The following is a 22,150-nucleotide window of genomic DNA, read 5'->3' on the forward strand; positions in this document are numbered from 1 at the left end:
AAACATGTATATAAATGTTAACCTGTGGCGTAGGGAACTATTTACCTTTAAAAAAAAAAGAAAAAAAAAGTACATTCCAAATATCTGACGAACAACATCCCTTTCAAATGAGTGTGTTGTGATGAATAGTTTCCAAGCGTTCTGAAGCACTAGTCGTGTGTGTGATTGCCACAAGGGGGCGCCAAAGCTCTGTACGCCCAGAGAGGCACAACTACTAATATCTCAATCCCAGCAGTGTCCACATGTTCACGGGCCACCGTTCAGTCTTATGCTTTGAGCTACAGAAGCCACGACAGGTAATTGTCTTGTGACGAGAATGATGATGAATAACGAGTCAACAGGGTCCATCTTCCCTCCCTCTCCCTCTCTGTCTCTCTCTCTCGGCCTAGGACGACACAGCTGACCTTTCCTATATCAATATACCCATCCTCTACTATGGTCTTCAGATCACGATGTACTGGCAAACTCAAGTGAAGTTTGCCCAAAGTGGTGAACCTGCCAGCAGAAAAATATTCTCACAGTCGTCCCGCTAATTATTAAGGTGTAGTGCGCTTTTAATAGATGCATTGCCTTCCTGTGTCTTCCTACTGTATGTCTTCTCCTTAAATTAAGTTATTAGCTACCTTCTGTTTGAGACGTGTAGAGGGAGGTTACACCGTCAAAACATGTCAGGGAAAGGATAAAACTTTTACACGTCTGAAACCAAAGAAAACGAATGACTTGATACAGAGCTCTTTCATTCAGAGGGATTACATCCTACCTGAGGTAACTTAACCAGGAGTGTCATCCAACCTTGGCTTGCACTACAAGACGGGCCTATGCATTACTTGTCAAGTGTTTCATGTTCCGGGCATGTCACATACTTTGAGAGACAACAAATAAAAAAACAAACAAAACAGAAAAAAAACATGCACTGAATGCAACATTAGTGCCTCGAGCAAATGTTTTTTTTCCCCCTACTCTTCTTATTCTTGCTATTCAAAGCATGTTTGTGCAGCTCTGTCTAGTGTAGTGTAGTGTAGTGTAGTTCTGTCTCCTTAGCTATCGCTAGTATCCTGGGTACCATTCCAAGACCAAGGTTAAGTCAGAGAGAGTAGATAAGAGAGAGAGGTTCCATTGGCCCATTGTTTCCAGGTTCTATTGTCGCAAGGGGGAGGGGGGGAATCCCCCTTTAGGCAGACCTAAGGACTGTTCTATTCATTCTAGGAGCATTATGACACGCTCCTTTAGGCAGACCGGAACCTGGTCACGTTAGGTGCCCATAGAAACCTATTATGTTGGCATATCTCTATATACTTAAAGAATCTCTGGTTCAGTGATGAACCTAACTAAATCAACCCACAGGATAGGAGTGTGAATAATAATCAATATGAATCAATGTGTGTGAATAAAAATCAATATAAATCGGTGCATTGACCCTGCGGCCGACGATCGAATCGTATCGTGGGCCATTGTTAAAGTATCGAAGAAGAAAAAAAAACCGAATCGCTGCCCTAAGAAATCGGTATGGAATCGTATCGTCATGGAGGCGGTGATTTACACCACTACTACAGGAAGTGGTAAACCTGCTAACAGATAGCTCACAGGTGTCACCTAGAATCCTTTTTGTTGTGTTTTACTTTTTTATGGCAGGATAACGTTTCGACCTCAACAGTCTTCTTCAGATTCTAGTCTGTTGAAGTCGAAACGTTATCCTGCCATGAAAAAATAAAACACAACAAAAAGGATTCTAAGTGTGCGGACTCCTCACTCTGAAAACTACAGTTGACCTTCGTCCTGCACCTTTCCCTGGGATGTGCACAATCCTCTCCTTCAACCGCAGGTGTCATCTAGCCAAGAGATTGAGAACTGCAGGCTCATCTATTAGATTATTTCCCACTACCTCAGGGTTAACCTAACCTGGTTTACGACTTAGCCATGTTCTTGGAATACTCCCGTGGACTTCACAGTTCAAAACGTTTGTAGTGTTTCTTCTCCTCCTGCTCTAGAATAAGTCATCTTTAAAAGACCTACAGATTTTTACAAGAAAAGCCTGAACTCAACATAGCTTCTACATTTTTCAAAACAGAAAACACACACGTTTATGCGCCTTCCCAACCACTATGTTCAGTGTTTTGTTTTAGTGTTGTTGTCGTCAAGGTGATGGTGTTCAGTGTTGTTACTCATCCAGGAAGGACCAACTAGATACTTTCTGCAATAATAATAATTATTATTATTATAATTATAAGAAGATGTAGAAGATTTGTCTAACAATTATATGATATCAAAAAGTCTGATTGAGCAGCACTTGATTGTCTTCGGGAGAAAAGCGTACAGTCAGCCCTCTCTGCTCATCTCAGCTTCTTGGTGCGCTCGGTGGCGCCGTGACAGTCACAATGCGCGGCAAGCGGCTACAGCTCAGCCACGACGCGGCGCGGCGCTGGGTACCGCACATACACACATAACACCAGTCAGTCAGTCACTCACTCACGTATCGTAAAGACGCAGGGGGCCACCGCCCCACTCTTAAGAGTTCAGTCATGGTGGGGGATTGGGGGGCTTGGAGGGGGTCGTGTGTAGGGGGGAGTTTGGGGCATGACGATGATAAGACAGGAGTTTTGGGGGGGTGATGCGTGATTTAAGTAAAAAATAAAAATTAAAAAAAAGGTGACACGGGTTCAATTCCGGTCATTTGCAACTCGCTTCCTGTTCCTATCTCTCCTCCACTGTCCTATCTTGGAAAATAATAATTAAAAAAATAAAACAAAAAATAAAATGATGTGATTATCCTGGTTGACTTGATTGTGATCTTCGAGGCTGGGATCAGCAGTGATTGTGATGAGCTTCATTTTTTAGCATGTGGATGCTGCAGGAAAGTGGGCTATTAGAACAGGTGTGTTGGGAGGAGGGGTGGGGGGCACAGGCCTAGAGAATGGCATCCTCAGGACACTGCTGGTTTAGCTTGGGCACAATCCCTGGTGCTGGACAAAAAAGTGACATTAAATTAAAAGTAAAAAAAAAAGGTTCGCACACTCCTTTGATTTTTTTTCTTCTTTACGTACCTTTTTCCATGTTCATGTTTTTCCTATTCATGTTCATGTATTTCCTATTCATGTGAATGTATTTCCTATTCATGAATAAAGAGGAAAAAAATAACTTAACGAAGACAAAAAATCCAAAAGGAGTGTGTGAACCTTTAAAAAAAAAATAAAAAAAACCTTCAGGACGCTGTCCTTAAGAAACCCTCTCTGCAGCCAGAGTGGAAACGACATGGAAACTTCCAGAGGAGAGAAACTCAACCACACTTGAGCCAAATGCTGTACAATAAAAAGTGGATTAAAAAAAAAACCGCATACGCACAAAATAAAGGAATAAACCAACTTAAAAAAAAAAAAAAAAAGTTGTTGAGTCACTGTAGATGGTGTGGGAGTTTCAATGGGCGCCTGCATGCCCCTCATATCAGAGCTCTGGAGCTGTAACTACCCCAGCAGCAGAGGTGGAAAAGGGGGGGGGGGGGGGGGGGGGGGGGTGGGGGGGGGGGGGGGGGGGGGGGGGGGGGTGGGGGGAGGGGGGGGGGGGTGGGGGGGGGCTGGTAGAGCGTGGAGGGGGGTGGGTAGAGCACTCTGTGGAGCTCTACCACATCCAGTGGACTGGGGGTACGTCGTGAGTGTATTCGCCATCTCCCGGGCAGGACAAGTAAGTCAGGGCAGAGGAGCTGATGCCAACGCCGATTCTGATGCCAGTGGTGTGGTGTGGTGTGGAGCGGTGTGGTGTGGTGTGGAGTGGAGCAGTGTGTTGTGGAGCAGTGTGGTGTGGAGCAGTGTGGGCCACGTGAAAGGACATCCAAACCCACTGCAGTCCTCCAATCTGGGTGATGGGCAGCGGAGAAGAGAGGGGGAGATGGTGGTGGGTGTAGCGGGGTGGTGAGTGGGGTTGTTGTGTGTCTTATCCGTGTCCTCATTGCCTCCTCAGTCCACTCCAGTCTGACCAGCTTCCATCTTCTCCCTTCCCATCCTCACCCCTCCTCTCCGCCGCTCTCCTCTCCTCTCCTCTCCTCTCCTCTCCTCTCCTCTCCTCTCCTCTCCTCTCCTCTTCTCCACGCCGCTCTCCTCTCCTCTCCTCTCCTCTCCTCTCCGCCGCTCTCCTCTCCCCTCCGCTCTCCTCTCCTCTCCTCTCCTCTCCTCTCCTCTCCTCTCCTCTCCTCTCCGCCCCTCTCCTCTCCTCTCTTCTCCTCTCCGCCACTCTCCTCTCCTCTCCTCTCCTCTTCATGCTGCTGCTGCTCAGCGATGCTCTGTTCTGTTCTGTTCTGTTCTGTTCTGTTCTGTTCTGTTCTGTTCTGTTCTGTTCTGTCCTCTCCTGTCCTCTCCTGTCCTGTTCTGTTCTGTCCTGCCCTGTTCTGTTCTGTTCTGTTCTGTTCTGTTCTGTTCTGTTCTGTTCTGTTCTGTTCTGTTCTGTTCTGTTCTGGGGCCTAGAAAATGAGGACTCTTCTATTAGATGATTTACCTTACCTCTTCACCTTTTACCGTTTACTCCTGAACCAGCTTCTTACTATAGACCTCTGGTCACAGTAGGGAACAAGAGTATAGTCTTTAGTGTAGGCCCATGCTCTGCTTTGTAGTGTAGGCCCCAGCTCGTCTCTTCTCTGTTCTGCTCCACATTCTCAGCAGTCAGCCTTGCCTTTTTCCAGAGAGCTGTAGATTTTGTCCAGAGTCTTTTTGATGCGCAGGGCTGTGAGGCGGGCAGAGGGGTTCTGGTACCAACACTCCTTCATGAGCTTCACCAGGGCAGACAGCGTCTAGGAGAGCGAGAGAGAGAGAGAGAGATAGAGATAGAGAAAGAGAGAGAGAGAGAGAGAGAGAGAGAGAGGGAGAGAGAGTCAGAAAGAGAAAGGGAAGGAGTGAGAGAGAGAAAGAAATAGAAGGAGAGAATGGGAAGGAGAGAGAGAAGAAGCGAGAGAGAGAGAGAATGGGAAGAAGGGAAAGAGAGAGAGAGAGAGAAAGACACATAAGATTCACGGACCATACAATATATGTAAATAAGAAAGTAAAACTAAACTAATCTAAACTAAATTGAACATTAAGTAAAAACCTAATATTTCCCCTTGTATTGGCTGGCTAAACCTTAATCCACTGCTGCCGTTTCATGCTGTGCCAGTGTTATTTAGTATCAGGTACAGGTTACGGTTTCAAAGCCACACCAGACTCAGTGACTCCACTCTCAAACTGGAGCTGCGTGACCTTCACGTCTACAGCTAGTGACTACTCACACATGCACAACCAACTATACACACACACTTACACACACACGCACGCACGCACGCACGCACGCGCACACGCACGCGCACACACACACACACACACACGCATGCATACACACATGGCTGACCTTCATTTCTACAGCTAGTGACTACTCACACATGCACAACCAAGTACACACGTGCGCGCGCGCACAAGTATATACACACACACACACACACACACACACACACACACACATACACACACACACACACACACACACACACACCAGCAGTTTAAATTTCCCTGCGTTTTCGGTGGCAGTTATGACAGGTGCCAGCGTGTCTAGTGTGGAGCAGTAGTATTTGCTCTTCCCACCATGTTGTGACACACACACGCACGCACGCACGCACGCACACACGCACACACACACGAGTGTGTTTTGAGGACTCACGGGGTCTGAGAACCAGCGGTTGGGTATGAATGGCCGCTGCTGCTCCACACACACCACCTTGCGCATGTCGTCAAAGCTGGGGTCGCTAGGCACCAGGTCGTAGAACGGAGGCTTGTACTCCTCCACGATACCTGCACCAGAATAAAACATACATTATGAAGAATAAATAATTTAGAAAGATTTCATTTCATTTCACTTGACAAACGGCAACATTTCAATCCACTGTTTGTGGATCGTCAATGAAATAAAGTTGATATTTTTTTTGGAGCTTATGCCCAGACACTGTCTTCTGCTATTGTCTGGCTCCTGGATTATTGTCCAGGTAAAAGGAGAACGGAAGCGCTGTGAGGATCCAACTCTTCTTAAAAACACAGGAGCTCTAACAGCCTTTGAGGGTAGTAATTGCATTCGGCAGAAGCTTTTTAGATGCGTCCTAGCATCTCTATAAGAGGGCATGTCCGTCCGTCGCTTGGTCTGTCCGTCTGTCTGTCTGTCTGAAGCGCATTCCTTAAATTGTAATTCCCTCCTGTGTCCACAAGGCGACAGTGCATAGATGGACACATCTTTGTCTGCCTGTCGGACCTGTTTAAACCAAAGCGGCTTACACTCGAGGACATAATCATAGCTGACATTAAAAAAGGAGGAAACTGTTTCATTATTTTGAATGTTTTCAAGGCAACAAGAGGACTGACTGACTGACGTGCTTCGACATTCACCGTCTTTGTCAGATCGACAGAAGGTCGAAACACGTCAGTCAGTCCTGTTGCTGCCTTGAAAACAGCAACAAATAATGAAACCGGAGTGCCACAGTTTCCTCCATCTTTTTTGATACCTTGAATATTGTTTTGAGTATTGTGGATATGCAAACCCAAACAACATCATAACACTGCAGCAGCCATGTTTGTGTGAAAACACACTGTGAGACAGATGCATTATTCACAGTCTGAAGTATATCAATGTACTCCGTTGCTGATTACTGAGAAAATATATTATATACATAATTGATCTGAAATGAAATATTCATTTGTTACACGTCATCTGGGGCATTGTTGCATTCCCACCACAATGAATGAATTTCAATAAACAAAACTCATACTGATTAAATATGTAAAACGTGCCTGCTGTGATTTTAATAGAATTCACTTTTAATGTGAAATACTAACAGCCCCAGGCTGTTCTCCATCAGTATAGTGTGTGTGTGTGTGTGTGTGTGTGTGTGTGTGTGTGTGTGTGTGTGTGTTCGTGTGTGTGTGTGTGTTCGTGTGCGTGTGTGTGTGTGTGCACCTGAGTGAGTGTATGTGTTCATTACAGTCTAGTGTTGGCGACTGGCCACAGCTCTGCAAGTGAAACACATGAAATCCATACTCTGGGTCCAGAAGAACAAGCAGGGCCCTATATAGTACATATACAATAAGACACAGTAGTAGGGAATTGACCGCACTCGGGTTCTTCTGGTCATGCGGGACATTTCAGAGCTGTGGCGTGGAATGACCCATATACACGTACTATACTAGTGTTTCTCAACAGGGGCTCTACAGCCCCCCAGGGGGCAATAGGAAGCCGTTGAGGGGTCTTGAAAAGGACAGGGTGTCCCCAGGTTTGACCACATCAAATTTTAGACCTTTTTTAGACCTATTTTAGACCACAAAAATGAAAATTTAGACCAGCATCGCTCCCATTCCCAGTTGCCGCACTAGTGTCACGAAAGGATAACAATAATTATAATGGCAAAAATAATAATAGTGGCAAGTATTTAAGAAAAAGTCATAATTGTCTTATATTCCAGCAATTCTGGAGAGAAATTGCGGCATATTTTTTACAAGACAGAGCTAGGGGGCATATTTGGCAACACATCCAACCTGAAAATACTGTCAACCCATAGTAGGCCCCAATATGCCATGAAGGTATGCTATAGATAAAATTATTTCATTGGTACTGTACCAGTACCTAGCCTTACAATGAGACATATTTTCATAGTAGCCTATCTAAAGAAATGTGCCATTTGAAAAGAAGATATTTCTTCCATCCATGCAAGTCTACACTTGCCAAAACATCTGTAAATAAGATGTGTAGGCAAATTGTAAATTACTTTGACAATACAGAAGCCTTGCATTTCGCAGCAGACCGGTTGGGGGAAAAAAGACTAAAGAAATTTTAGACCTTGGTTAAAAATTTTAGACCTGGGACAGATATTTTAGACCTTTTTTAGGCCTAAAAAAAGGGATAAAAAAATTAAGACTTTTTTTAGACTTTTTAGACCTTGGGGCTACCCTGAAAGGAGGACGCTGAGAGGGGAGGTCCTCAGTTGCAAATGGGGGACATTGGTCTATGTTATTTTTTTAATACGAAGGAGGAGGGGGGTTGGGAGGCTTATGATGAGGTCAAGGGGACGTTTGCCCAGGTCAAAAAAATGTGTACTTAAGTGTACTTTAAATATATTTAATTTTCTGAAAGTATATTTTAAGTACACTCTACTTATCAAGTACAGTACTTAAGTATGGTATTTAAAAATATACTTATAGTTAAGTGTATTTTAAATATATTTTAAAATAATTTGTGTTATTAAAGTTATGTACTTAAATATAGTTTTATAAAATATACTGTTAGTGTACTGTACTTTAAATGTATTTTAAGTATATTTGTATTTTAAAAGTAATGTGCTAAGTGTAGTATACTATTAGTGTATTATATTTTAAATGTATTTCAAGTATATTTGTATTTTAAAAGTAATGTGCTAAAGTGTAGCATTATAAAGTATACTATTAGTGTATTATACTTTAAGTGTATTTTAAGTATCTTTGCATTTTAAAAGTTATGTACTTAAGTGTAGTATTATAAAGTACACTATTAATGTATTGTATTTAAATGTATTGTAAGTATATTTGTATTTTAAAAGTAATGTGCTAAAGTGTAGTATTGTCAAATATACTATTAGTATATTGTATTTTAAGTCTAATTTAAGTACATTTGTATTTTAAAAGTAATGTGCTAAAGTGTAGCATTATACAGTATACTGTTAGTGTATTATATTTTAAGTGTATTTTAAGTATCTTTGTATTTTAAAAGTAATGGGCTAAAGTGTAGCATTATAAAGTATACTGTTAGTGTATTATATTTTAAATGTATTGTTAGTACAATTGTATTTTAAAAGTCATGTACTTAAGTGTAGTATTATAAAATACACTATTATTGTATTGTATTTAAATATATTTTAAGTACATTTGTATTTTAAAAGTAATGGGCTTAAGTGTGGTATTGTTAATTATACTAGTAGTATATTCAATTTTAAGTCTATTTAAAGTACATTTGTATTTTAAAAGTAATGTGTTAATGTGTAGTATTATAAAATACACTATTAGTGTATTGTATTTAAATGTATTGTAAATACATTTGTATTTTTAAAGTAATGTGCTAAAGTGTGGTATTGTTAAATATACTATTAGTATATTCTATTTAAATGTATTTTAAGTACATTTGTATTTTAAAAGTAATGTGCTAAAGTGTAGCATTATAAAGTATACTATTAGTGTATTATATTTTAAGTGTATTTTAAGTATCTTTGTATTTTAAAAGTTATGTACTTAAATGTAGTATTATAAAATACACTATTAGTGTATTGTATTTAAATGTATTGTAAGTACATTTGTATTTTTAAAGTAATGTGCTTAAGTGTGGTACTGTTAAATATACTTTTAGTATATTCAATTTTAAGTCTATTTTAAGTACATTTGTATTTTAAAAGTAATGTGTTAAAGTGTAGTATTATAAAATACACTATTAGTGTATTGTATTTAAATGTATTGTAAATACATTTGTATTTTTAAAGTAATGTGCTAAAGTGTGGTATTGTTAAATATACTATTAGTATATTCTATTTAAAGTCTATTTTAAGTACATTTGTATTTTAAAAGTAATGTGCTAAAGTGTTTTATTAAAAAATACACTATTAGTGTATTGTATTTAAATGTATTGTAAATACATTTGTATTTTTAAAGTAATGTGCTTAAGTGTGGTATTGTTAAATATACTATTAGTATATTATATTTTAAGTCTATTTAAGTACATTTATATTTTAAAAGTAATGTGTTAAAGTGTAGTGTTATAAAATACACTATTAGTGTATTGTATTTAAATGTATTTTAAGTACATTTGTATTTTTAAAGTAATGTGCTAAAGATTGTTTTTAGAAAATACACTATTAGTGTTGTGTATTTAAATGTATTGTAACTATATTTACAAAATAAATAAACTAATTACTGGCCAAAGTACAGTCATTTTCCTAGCAAAAAATGTCTATATCTGGAACATGGACAAGAACCTCAATTTATGATGATGATGAATGACTCCCCTTTTTCCAGCATGAATTTTGGAAATAAACTACAAAAAATCATACACAGTACACCATTATAGTAATGTATGGTATTAGAAAATGTACTGCTAGTTTAATGTATTAAACTTTGTTCTTAAAAAATGTACTCAAACATAGTGTTAGAAAATATACATTATCAGTTATATATATACCTAAACTTTATTTTACGACCTTTACAGATATGCATATTTTTTTTTGCATACTTACTATATTGCCTTTTTGACACTAATATTAATTGTCTTTAATGAAATGTACTCACTTATAAAGATTTTATGTTATTTTTCTTGTTGTCTTGAACCACTTCAAGTGTATTTTAAGTGTATTTGTATTTTTAAAGTAATGTGCTTAAGTGTTGTATTTGAAAACATACTGTTAGTGTAGTATATTTTAAGTGTATTTTAAGTGTATTTGTATTTTAAAAGTAATGTGCTAAAGTTTGGTATTAGAAAGAATATTTGAAACGTACTTAAAGTTAAGTATGATTTTAGTATATTAAGTACACTTGTACAAAGTTTGATTTTTAGTACCAAAAAGTCAACTTAAAATGTGTTAAAGCTCTACTTAATTATATTTCAAGTGTATTTAGGTATACTATAAGTTGTCCCAAAATAACATTCTTTAAATACACACTTTTGAAGTATATTTTAAATACAAAAATACATACTTATTAAGTATATTAAGTACACTTTTTTCACCTGGGTACTTTTTTAAACCATCATTTTAGTGTATTTTAACCTAGGCTTATTTATTCATTATGCTTTGTAACATTAAATAACCTTCCACCTTCCATTTTGTTAATGTATTTTCATGGTAAAAACACCATATTGAAGAGCACAAACAGATCTTAAAAAGGCATGTAAGGCCTTACCTATTAAACTTTTAAGCACAATACTGAAGTCTGTACTTAAGTTGTGTTATTAGTGTATTAAGTGCACTTTAAGTGTACTTTTTGGTGCACAAATTAAACATGTAAAAGTGTCTTTAATTTGATAAAAGCATACCACCACCAATGATTTCTAAGTATTGTTATTAAGTATATAAAAGTATACTTAAAGTGTACTACTCAAGACTATTACTTCAAGAACGTAATTGTGCCTGTCGAAGAACAGGTAGTTGTGGTCTAGTGGTTAGAGTGCAGGTCTGTGGTTCAGTGAATTGTGGGTTCGAATCCTGGTTGAGGCAGTGGTTGTTGTCTGAAGTGAAGGTGAAAGGAAGGTTCATGTGAATGGCTGATGGTTGTGAACAAGACAATGTACTATGGAAATGAGTAACTGGGGATTACATTAATGTTTTTTTCATATACTTTTGAAATATATTTAAAGTGTACTTAAAATAAATATATTTGAAATGTGCTTAAAGTAAAATCTACTTGTAGTATACTTAAAATACATTTAGAGTCAATACACTTAAAATGTACTTAAAGCGATTTTTGTGAATATATTTGAAATGTACTTAAAGTAAGTATGTTTTTAGTATATTAAGTACACTTGTACAAAGTTTGATTTTAGTACAAAAAAGTCAACTTAAAATGTGATTAAGCTCTACTTAATTATATTTCAAGTGTATTTAAGTATACTATAAGTTGTCCCAAAATAACACAACTTAAGTATGTACTTCTGCAGTATACTATAAAGTACTTTCTCATGACGTTAAAATAGATTTCTAATGTACTTAAAATGCACTTATACACATGCTAAAGTTCACATTAAACACATTTTAAAGTGATTTGGTTAGTATACTTATAATGTACTTAAAATTAAGTATGTTTTTAGTATACTAAGTACACTTGTACAAAGTTTGATTTTAGTACAAAAAAGTCAACTTAAAATGTGATTAAGCTCTACTTAATTATATTTCAAGTGTATTTAAGTATACTATAAGTTGTCCCAAAATAACACAACTTAAGTATGTACTTCTGCAGTATACTATAAAGTACTTTCTCATGACGTTAAAATAGATTTCTAATGTACTTAAAATGCACTTATCCGCATGCTAAAGTAAACATTAAACACATTTTAAAGTGACTTGGTTAGTATACTTATAATGTACTTAAAGTTAAATATATTTTTAGTATATTAAGTACACTTATACAAAGTTTAATTTTAGTACAAAAAAGTCAACTTAAAATGTGTTTAAGCTCTACTTAATTATATTTCAAGTGTATTTAAGTATACTATAAGTTGTCCCAAAATAACATTCTTTAAATACACACTTTTGAAGTACACTTTAAATACAATAAAACGTACTTATTAAGTATATATTAAGTACACTTTTTTTTTACTTGGGTGTTCAAAAAAGGTTGAAAACCACTATACTATACATACTATGATATACAATCATTAGAAGGGTCCGTTTGGACAGAGAGACTGAGAAACAGAGGACGAGGGGAGTAGTGGATGGATGAAGGATAGGAAAAAAAGAAAGCAAAAAGGGGAGAAGTAAGGAATGATAAGAATGGTCAAAAAAAAAGAAGAAAACCCCCCCCACAAAAACCGGAGACCACCTCCAGCCACGGAGCTCTCCAAGAAGACTTGGCTGTCCGCCACCACCAGAGCCCCAGTGCAGCGCTGAGCTCCACAGTCCAGCGCACTAGCACAAGGAGCGGCTCTATAGCCGGCAGGTAGGGAGGCTAGGCGGGCCGCCCAGGCAGGCAGGGCAGGCAGGGCAGTGGGGAAAACGGGCCCGTTCTGAGAACTCTGAGCCACAGGCAGGGGTCAGCTGAGGTATGCAGAGGGCCCATCTTGACAAGCCAGAATCATTTATAACTAAGGATAATGTGGCATGGCCAGGGATAGATGAGACTAGCAAGGATTTAATTTAGTTATTTATTTATTTGAGCGAGGGAGGGGGTGGCAGAACCAGGAGGTGTGTTGTAGAAAGAAAGAAAGAAAGAAAGGAAGGAAGAAATAAAGAGAGGAAGACAGAAAGAGAGAAAGATATAAAGAAAGAAAGAGAGAAAGAAAGAAAAAGAAAGAAAGAAAGGAAGACAGAAAGAAAGAAAGAAAGAAAGAAAGAAAAGTATTGAACTTAAGAAAGAAGAGTATTTCGAACTATTTCGAAAGAAAGCTAAACAGGGCATTTCTTTTTTTGTCTTTTTGGCTTTATTTATGATAGGACAGTGAAGGTGGTGACAGGAAGCGAGTTGGGAGATAGAGACGGGGAAGAGTCGGCAAACGACCCGGACCGGGAATCGAACCCGGGTCAACCGCATAGCAAACGTGTGCCCTACCATATGTGTCACGGTAGGGCCCTAAACGGGGCATTTCTAAAGAAACAATTGAAAAACACCATCCCTGGAACAACATGACCTCAAATGCATTCCTTCACGGGCACTGCAGCCATGGATGAAAGCCATGGATACTGAAGACCACGTTCTTTCTACTTGGTTGGGTTTTGAACCTGACACCTTTTGATTTCAAGACCAACACACTCATCCTCATCATGCCTCATCACTGTGTCAACAGGTTTGACCACTTGAAAACAAATTGGGCGAGAGCTGTCCAATTGTTTCAAACCAGAACTGAGTGCAATGCTCTCCTCCCGCCCTTCCAATCGCGTCAGGTCAAACAACCTCCACACCATGAATATGAATGAAGAGAAGTATTATGTTATGAGCGGGTCATATCAGGCTATTTACTCCCTTCAAGACCTTAAAAACCCCTCTTGCTTGCAATCTGCCGACACAACACAACACAAGAACAGCACAGTACACGGCACACAGCGCCTGCCCTCTCACTCACCGTTGCTGATGGTGCGCCTAGCAACCTCCCAGAGCACCAGGCCGAATGCCCAGACATCGACGCGCTTGTAGGCGTCAAAGCAGTCCATCTGGATGCTCTCGTCCAGCACCTCGGGGGCCATGTAGCGCTTGGTGCCCACCTTGGGGTTGTTGCCCACGTCCAGCTGATTGTCTGATTGGGAGTGGGTGACGGCCAGACCTGGGGGAGGGGGGGGGAGGGGGGATGGAACAGGTCAGTTAGATGAAGACAGTTGGGTCATTTCGCAGAACACAAAAAAATGTCTCACAGAACACAAGTTATTGGGTTCTTTCGCTGACATCCCCCTCCTCCGTGGAGAAAACAATAGTTTCCCTGCTGTCAGACCAGCCACAACTTTTGGGGGATTATTGAAAAAAAAATATTGAAATGATTTTTACTATATTAGGATTAGAAATTAGAAAAATAAGCAGGCTAAGATTTTATTTTTTGCAGTGTATGAAGCCTCCCCCCTCCTCACCCAAGTCTGCGATGCAGCAGTGCATGTCCTTCTTGACAATGATGATTTTATAAAACTACAGAACCTACAAACACACAGTTGAGGAGTCCTCACCCAGCTCTGCGATGCAATAGCACGTGATCAAACCAAAACATGGGTATTAACTAGTGGTGGGCCGTTATCGGCGTTAACGTGCTGCGATAATGTGAGACTCTTGTCGCGCGATAAAGAAAATATCGCACGTTAATCTATTCTCAAAATATGGGTTTTGGTATGCACATCACCATAGCGTTCCATTGACAGACGCTTTCAGACTGCGCTCCAGTCGCTTTCTCCTCTCCACCTACTTGCTTCAGCAGACCTACTCAATATGAACAGTGTTTGCATGCTGAAAACATTAATCCCTCTGCCGTGGTAGGTGTTGTTTGAGTGCTTTTATAAAGTGGTAGACTAAAAAAGAGATGTTATTGTTTGAGGTGAACATAGAGACATTATTGTGTGTGAGTAGCCTACATTTCCTCTCGCATTGCATGGAACACATAAACAACTTCCAGAAATCTTGCCTGTGCCATAATTGCAAAATATTCCGTGCGATATGCATTTTGAAGATTGTCAAACTGAAACTGCCAATATCTACTCTCGCTGAATGTTTGTGTTGCATTCGCGCATTTGCGACTCAGTGAGATAGCCTATTCTCATGTCAGACGGTAATAAACCTCGCGGTTGTCGCGCTTGATTTTTTTTTTTGCAAACTGAATTAATTTCGAGTTGTAACTCCTCTGGCATTCTAACTCTGAGAACAACTGTCAGGTTTAGGCCAAATTGCCGTGGGCCAGTGCTGTTGGTTCTACATATCCAGTAGCCTTCCTCTGGTGAGGGCTGCTGAGCTTACTGTGCGCAGAGCTCCTCCCTCTCTTAAAGGAGCCGCTGCTCTTTTTAACAGTCAGTGGCAGATTCTCTCTCTCTCTCTCTCTCTCTCTCTCTCTCTCTCTCTCTCTCTCTCTCTCTCTCTCTTCTCTTCTCTCCCCCCTCTCTCTTTCTCTTTCTCTTTCTCTCTATCTCTCTCTCTCTCTCTCTCTCTCTCTCTCTCTCTCTCTCTCTCTCTCTCTCTCTCTCATGCTGAATTGTTGAGGTCATTTTGTTTAAATAGCCTAAATGTTTGATAGATTTATCTGTATTTGCCTCTACAACTTATAGCGCCGTTCATTTTGAAATTTCAGTATCTTATAACTGTAAATGCTTCCTATTGGACACACTTTGCTTTTGCTTTTTGCAGTGCGTTTTTTTTTCATCACCAAGTATCAACATGACCATTTTTTGAAGATGAGATGCATTTTGGAAAAAAAAGATGAGCTCTGTTCTAATGCGCCATCTGTCTTAAGAAACTCCAAGGGTTTTTTCGGCATTATTTCGCTAGCGCGCCATTTCTGAATGAGCCATTTTGATATAGATTAATCTAGATTAATTTCAAAATTACAGTGAGATTAATCTAGATTAAAAAAATTAATCTATGCCCACCCCTAGTATTAACCCATTGAAGGCTAAGGCACCTGCAAAACAAGGGTACTGAATGCCTGAGCCCTTTTTAAGAAAAGCTGCACTCTGTCTATAAAAACCTAAATATCTCAGAATCTGAAGCACATAAAAGTATGCACCAAGTTGCATTTAAACCATTGACAGTAAATAGAATGGACGCCAAATCAACGCTATTTGCCATTCAAGGCTTTGAAGCCAGATTTGGGAACATTCCAACTTACATTCCACCTTAGCAACGCCAAACGCAGGTGCTGATTGGACAACAACAAGACTTCTAACTGTCAATCAAACCATGTTCTAATGCTCATTGGTCAATTTAACTTTTAATATCTCTCTAAAATAAAACATCACCACAAAAAATCACCACCCTGGTAAGTTGGAGAGCAAGGGGACCTACTAGTTGAGCGAAAAATGATCCCCCTGGAGTGGCATTTAAGGGAGATACAGGGTTTTATGTCTCTCATAGGAATGAATGGGATTTGGCCATTTTTTGGTCTTTTTGGGTCCAACCTTGGCTCCAACTTGGCTTCAACAATGAAATAGAATTTTGGCCTCCATTCTATTTACTCTCAATGATTTCAACACTAAGACCCTCATCTTTCATTAGAATGTGTTCATTTACCTCAAACAAACAGAGATATTTAATAAAGTTGCCTCAAATCTCATGAGCCTGAATGTTGCATAATGCAGCTCCAGGCACCATGGCCAATGTTGCACAACGCAACATCAGGCATCAATGGGTTAAACAAGTCCCCCTCCTCCTCCTCACCCAGGTCAGCGATGCAGCAGCGCATGTCCTTCTTGACGAGGATGTTCTTGCTCTTGAGGTCTCGGTGGGCGATGGCCGGCTTGCCCTCGGTGCCGAAGATCTCCGTGTGCAGGTGCACCAGCCCGCTCGCCACCGACGCCGCCATGTTCAGGCCGTCCGACATCTCCACGGCGACGCGGCTCAGGTAGTCGTACAGCGAGCCGTACTCGTGGTAGTGCGTGATCAGCCACAGCTGCGTGCTGGAGTTACGCGACGTCATGTCTGACGCCATGAAACCTGCAGGGAAGAGATAGATAGATAGATAGATAGATAGATAGATAGATAGATAGATAGATAGATAGATAGATAGATAGATAGATAGATAGATAGATAGATAGATAGATAGATAGATAGATAGATAGATTATTTGTCCTTTCGGAAAATTGTTCTGTGTCATTTTCAGTGCATCTGATACAATTACAAAGACATTACAATAGACAAAAACACAATAGACCCCCCACCCCCTCCCCTCCCTCCATAGGACAAGAAGACAGGTTGACAAAAAAACCCAACTTAAACACAGTAAAGTGCAGTATTCAGTACCAAAGTGCAATGTGCTATTCAGTCTAAGTTACAGTTGTCTTATTTAACATGGATATACTAGTAGGTATAAATCAGTGTTTCTCAAACTTTCTCAGACCGAGGACCACTTTTTCCCACCAAAAATGTTCAGGGACCACCTGTCAACTGAATTGCCATTTGACAAGTGCCAATTCGACATCGCTAAATTTGATGCAGATCACTTCGTTTTTGTTTACATTTACAAGCCTGTCTTATTATGGTGAACATATGACTTCAGACATGTTTGGCTTTGTAATAATGTTACAAATATAGCCTTCTGCTAGTGTGTCTTGGAAAAGTAGAAATTCCCTCGCGGACCACCTGAGCTCTGTCGCGGACCACCAGTGGTCCCCGGACCACACTTTGAGGATCACTGGAATAAATGATTGGCAGGCTCTGTTTGTCTTAAATACAGATAGACAGAGAGCGAGCGATTAATATAGAATATGTGATTATTGGAATTACGTGACGTCATGGCCGACGACATGAAACCTGGAGAGCAGAGAGACACATAATATATGATTATTGGATTTACGTATCGCCATGCCCCTGAGCAAGATACCTAACAGCACATTGCTGAAGGGACTGTCACCAATACCCCGTAAAATAACTAAGTCACTTTGGATAAAACCGTCAGGTAAGTGTAATGTAATGTAATGTAGCATGTTACAGAGCTGTCATGTAATGTAATCAGAGCTCTAAATCAACACCTGTCAGTCAGTCAAATGCTGGTGAAATTTCAGTTTGGCTGGTAGAAAAGACCAACTTACAAGCCACTTTTACCCATTAGTGTGTTGAGTGTGTGTTGACTAGCAAGATTAACATATACTAGCCATTTTGGCTGGTGACGAAAAAACGCTAATTTTTGAGCCCTGAATGTACACTGTGTGCAGAATTATTAGGCAAACATGTTTTTTGACCATATTGTCCATTATATGCATATTTTCCGCCACCAACCTCTATGGACATGAACACCTATTGGATTTAAGCATTCCATGTCATGCATATTTGTATATTAAGAGATGGCGTGATCTAAGGAGCCCAATACCCTATATCAGGTGTGCATAATTATTAGGCAACTTTGTTTTCCTCTGGGAAAATGGGCCACAAAAGAGATCTAACAAACTCTGAAAAGTCTATAAACAATTTTGAAGTCTTCCAGAGGGATGTGGCTCTCTTGAAATTGCCCAGATATTGGTCATATCCATCTAATGCACCGTTACGAAGCCATCAGTGTCACATGCATTGTGCTCACAAAGTAACTGCCGGATTGAGAAGAATTGAAGGTCAAACTACCACAAAATTATTACCCTGCAGTGCTGTTATATTCCAGAACTGAAACCTACATCGAGTGTCCAGAAGAACATTGTATTCAGCACTCAGAGACATGACCAAGGTAAAACAGGTTGAAACCTGAAGACCACTCAACAAGAAACTTAAGTCAAGACTGGGTCAAGAAAGGTCTTTAGACAATTTTGTCAATGGTTTTATGAACTTGTGAAAGTGACTGTTAATGGACCAGATCGATGAGCCCATGGCTAGATCGGTAATGTTCCTGAGTTCTACTCAAATGCCAGCAGAATACTGCATAAATACCATTGTCTTCTTGAAAGTTGCAAACTTTTCCCTCACAGATCCAGCTATGGGCTCATCCACCCTGTCTGTCAATAGTCACTTTCACCAGTCCATAATACCTTTAAAAACTCTGTCCTAGGGTATTTCTTGACCCAGTCTTGACTTAATTAACTTGTTAAATGGTTGTCTGGTGTCATCCCTTCTTACCTTTGCTATGTCTCTGAGTGCTCAACAACCTGTTCTTCTGGACACCTGATGTAAGTTTGCATTCTGGAATATGATAGCACTGCAGGGTAATAATTTTCTTGTAGTTTCACCTAAAATTCTTCTCAATTTTTGTCCGTGACATTTCATGTGAGACTGATGACTTTGTAACGGTGCATTTGATACTTCTGTGCTAACGTGACCAACGTCTTGCCAATTTCAAGAGAGCCACATCCCTCTGGAAGACTTCAAAATTGTTTATAGACTTTTCAGAGTTTGTTAGATCAAGTATTTTGTGACCCATTGTGGTCCAGAGAAAAACAAAGTTGCCTAATTATGCACACCTGATATAGGGTGCTGGGCTCCTTAGATCACACTCCATCTTTTTATACACATATGCATGATCTGGAATGCTTAAATCCAATAGGTTTTCATGTTCATAAAGGTTGGTGGCGGTAAATACGCATTAAAATGGACAATATGGTCAAAAAACATGTTTGCCTAATAATTCTGCACACAGTGTAATGTAGTGTAAATTTTACAGATCCAGTCTTACCTAAGATGTTCTCGTGCCGCAGCAACACGGTATTGTAGATCTCCGTCTCCCGGAACCAGGACTTCTCGTCGCGAGAGGAGAAGATCTTCACGGCCACGTTCTCGCCCTGCCACTGGCCCCGCCACACCTCACCATAGCGACCCTTGCCTAGGCAACCAACCCAGGACACACACACAAACACATCAACAAACATCACCAAGACCTAGTCCACCTCGAACTGATTCTTGCAAGTTTAAGACTACACATGAGATCAGTATGTCTTTTTTATTAAATAAAAAGAAAAAAAGGCATAATGTGGAGGCATTTCAAATTAACTGAGTGATTCCACAAAACTGTGACCAAACTGTGACCAATTCTTTATCGCATAACCCATTTCATAACACATACACAAACGTAACAGCATAGAGGCCGTAAAAGGGATCTCTGTTGGCTGTAGAATATGGACCATTGCAGGGAAATACAGAAGGACAAGCAATAACCCACAATAATGGCTACCCATAAAATATGTGGTTGTTTTAAACATTCCCATTCAAACACGTGACCATAAATGCTGATACAATTACTTTTATTTTAACGGCAACAAGTTCTTTAAAAGTGTATGTCTGCACTACACAGATACAACCAAAGTCAAACCAAGTCTACTAAATAAATGAGATGTGTAACGAGGAGAGGAGCAGAAGCAGCCTCTGTGTTATTGCAACTGGTATAAAAATCTTAATTACTCCTATAAAACACATAGTGAAATTCACAATGATCGGGCCAAGACTGCGTTTTACAAGCAGACGTGCTGCTCACAGTGAACAGTTTAATCAGTGTTTCTTTTCTAGCTTTTATGGTCCATGGAAGCATTAGGATAACCTATGGGTTTGTGCTTTAATACAGTTTAAATTGGTTGATGAAGTCAAATGTGGATGGCCCTGCCGTGGCTCCAACGGCTGAGCACTGCACTACAATGCTAGCCAGGCCGTGCCCTCCTTCCTAGTGACGCAACAGCTTCAGCGTTGCTACCAATCAGGTCAGGTCAGCAATGCAAGTACTTTCTGAGTTCCCGCAAATACGGGAACTCCTCCCACTTTGTTGGGAAGCAAACAATCATTAGCAAACCAAGGGAGGCCATTTGGGAAATGTTAATTGTTATGCTCTTGGTCAGACCAAGTCTCGAAGAGATTTGAAAGTCGACGATAATCAGGCTACTACAATGCACCCTCACTGCCTGCCCCGTCACAAAACGTCACTCTCACAAAAAGTCCTACAAATATAAAAGGTCAAATGCTCAAGAGGTGGACTACCAGACTCAAGTAATTGTGGATGCAAACAAGTGTTTTAAAACCCTGATCGTGGCTCAATGCCTGCGATGTCTTGGATGAGCAGCGCAACTACTTAAAAGCTCAAAGAGGAAGTCCAATGCCTACAGCTAAGCAGGCAGAAGCATTACAAAAGGGGGAGAGGGAAACCAGAAGGCTCGTTTCGGCTGCTATGTGTCCCTAGCGTAAGGGGGACGGCACTCACCCACGCACTCCACCAGGCTGATCTGACGCGCCACGGTCCTCTGCACCAGGAAGGGCAGCCCTGAACCACTGCCCGACGTGCACGAGTGGTCCAGCAGGTCCTGCAGATACACAAACACACACACACTTACATTATTTCATATGAAATCAAATGTTCAAATTTCTTTTGTTTCAGACATGTACAAGTTTTTCATATCTTTTACATGGCATGTTTCGACGGTGAGACTATTACCGTTAGTGTGCTGTCCCCAATGTTGGATGCAATGAGGCCGTCTATGGCGCCCTGTTTGTTGAGGTGTGTGTGTGTGTACATTATTATAAAGCATTACCACTAGTGTGTGTCAGTATGTATTACTGCTAGTGGAGGTGTGTGTATATGTGTATGTGTGAGTGTTATTAGCGTGTATAATTACCGCCAGCGTGCTGTCTCCCACATTAGAGGCGATGAGTCCGTCGATAGCGCCCTGCTCGGGGTCGTACTCGTGCAGTCTCTCCAGCCGGCTGCGGTGGAGGCGGCGGCACATCAGGACGGCCAGCAGCGACAGCAGCCCCAGCAGGCCCACCGGGCCCAGCACCAGCAGCACCAGGGTCTCCACACAGTACCGCACCGGCTCCGACTGCGGAGCTACGGGAAGCAAAACAGGACACACAGAACAAGTTAGTACAGTAAAATCTCATCGGTTAGGTACAGAACCAGCAGCACCAGGGTCTCAACACAGTACCGCACCGGCTCCAGCTGTGGAGCTACGGGAAGCAAAACAGGACACACAGAGCAAGTTAGTACAGTACCAGCTGCGGAGCTACGGGAAGCAAAACAGGACAAAGACAACACATAATTACGTTAGCAAAGTAACTCATCAGTTAATACAGAACCAGCAGCACCAGGGACTCTGCACAGTACCGCACCGGCACCAGCCGGACCACTATGGAAAGCAGAGGACACAAACAGCAAATCATCAGTTAGTAGAGAAACAACAGCACCAGGGTCTCAACACAGTACCGCATCGGCTCCAGCTGCGGAGCTACGGCAAGCAAAACAGGACACACAGAACAAGTTAGTTAAGTAAAATCTCATCGGTTATTACATCATCAGTATCTCCTGGGGAGCTGTGGACACAGAGCAAAGACAGCAGATCTTCTACTCCGTC

The 22,150-nt window shown here is 40.5% G+C and overlaps 1 protein-coding gene across 1 annotated transcript in view; it reads right to left on the bottom strand.

Moving 5' to 3' along the window:
* Positions 1-4,376: 4,376 nt before the first annotated feature.
* acvr1l (activin A receptor, type 1 like) overlaps positions 4,377-22,150 on the bottom strand; it is a 33,661-nt gene continuing 15,887 nt past the window's right edge. The window contains exons 4-10 of the mRNA XM_063219735.1: positions 21,416-21,627; positions 21,004-21,103; positions 19,495-19,641; positions 16,560-16,835; positions 13,780-13,977; positions 5,671-5,801; positions 4,377-4,774 (exon numbers count right to left, since the gene is read on the bottom strand). Of these exons, the coding sequence (XP_063075805.1) occupies positions 4,640-4,774; positions 5,671-5,801; positions 13,780-13,977; positions 16,560-16,835; positions 19,495-19,641; positions 21,004-21,103; positions 21,416-21,627 (1,199 nt within the window). The 3' untranslated portion in view covers positions 4,377-4,639. The remainder of the gene's footprint in view (positions 4,775-5,670; positions 5,802-13,779; positions 13,978-16,559; positions 16,836-19,494; positions 19,642-21,003; positions 21,104-21,415; positions 21,628-22,150) is intronic.

Source organism: Engraulis encrasicolus, chromosome 16 (genome assembly GCF_034702125.1).
Source record: "Engraulis encrasicolus isolate BLACKSEA-1 chromosome 16, IST_EnEncr_1.0, whole genome shotgun sequence".
Classification (NCBI taxonomy): Eukaryota; Metazoa; Chordata; class Actinopteri; order Clupeiformes; family Engraulidae; genus Engraulis; species Engraulis encrasicolus.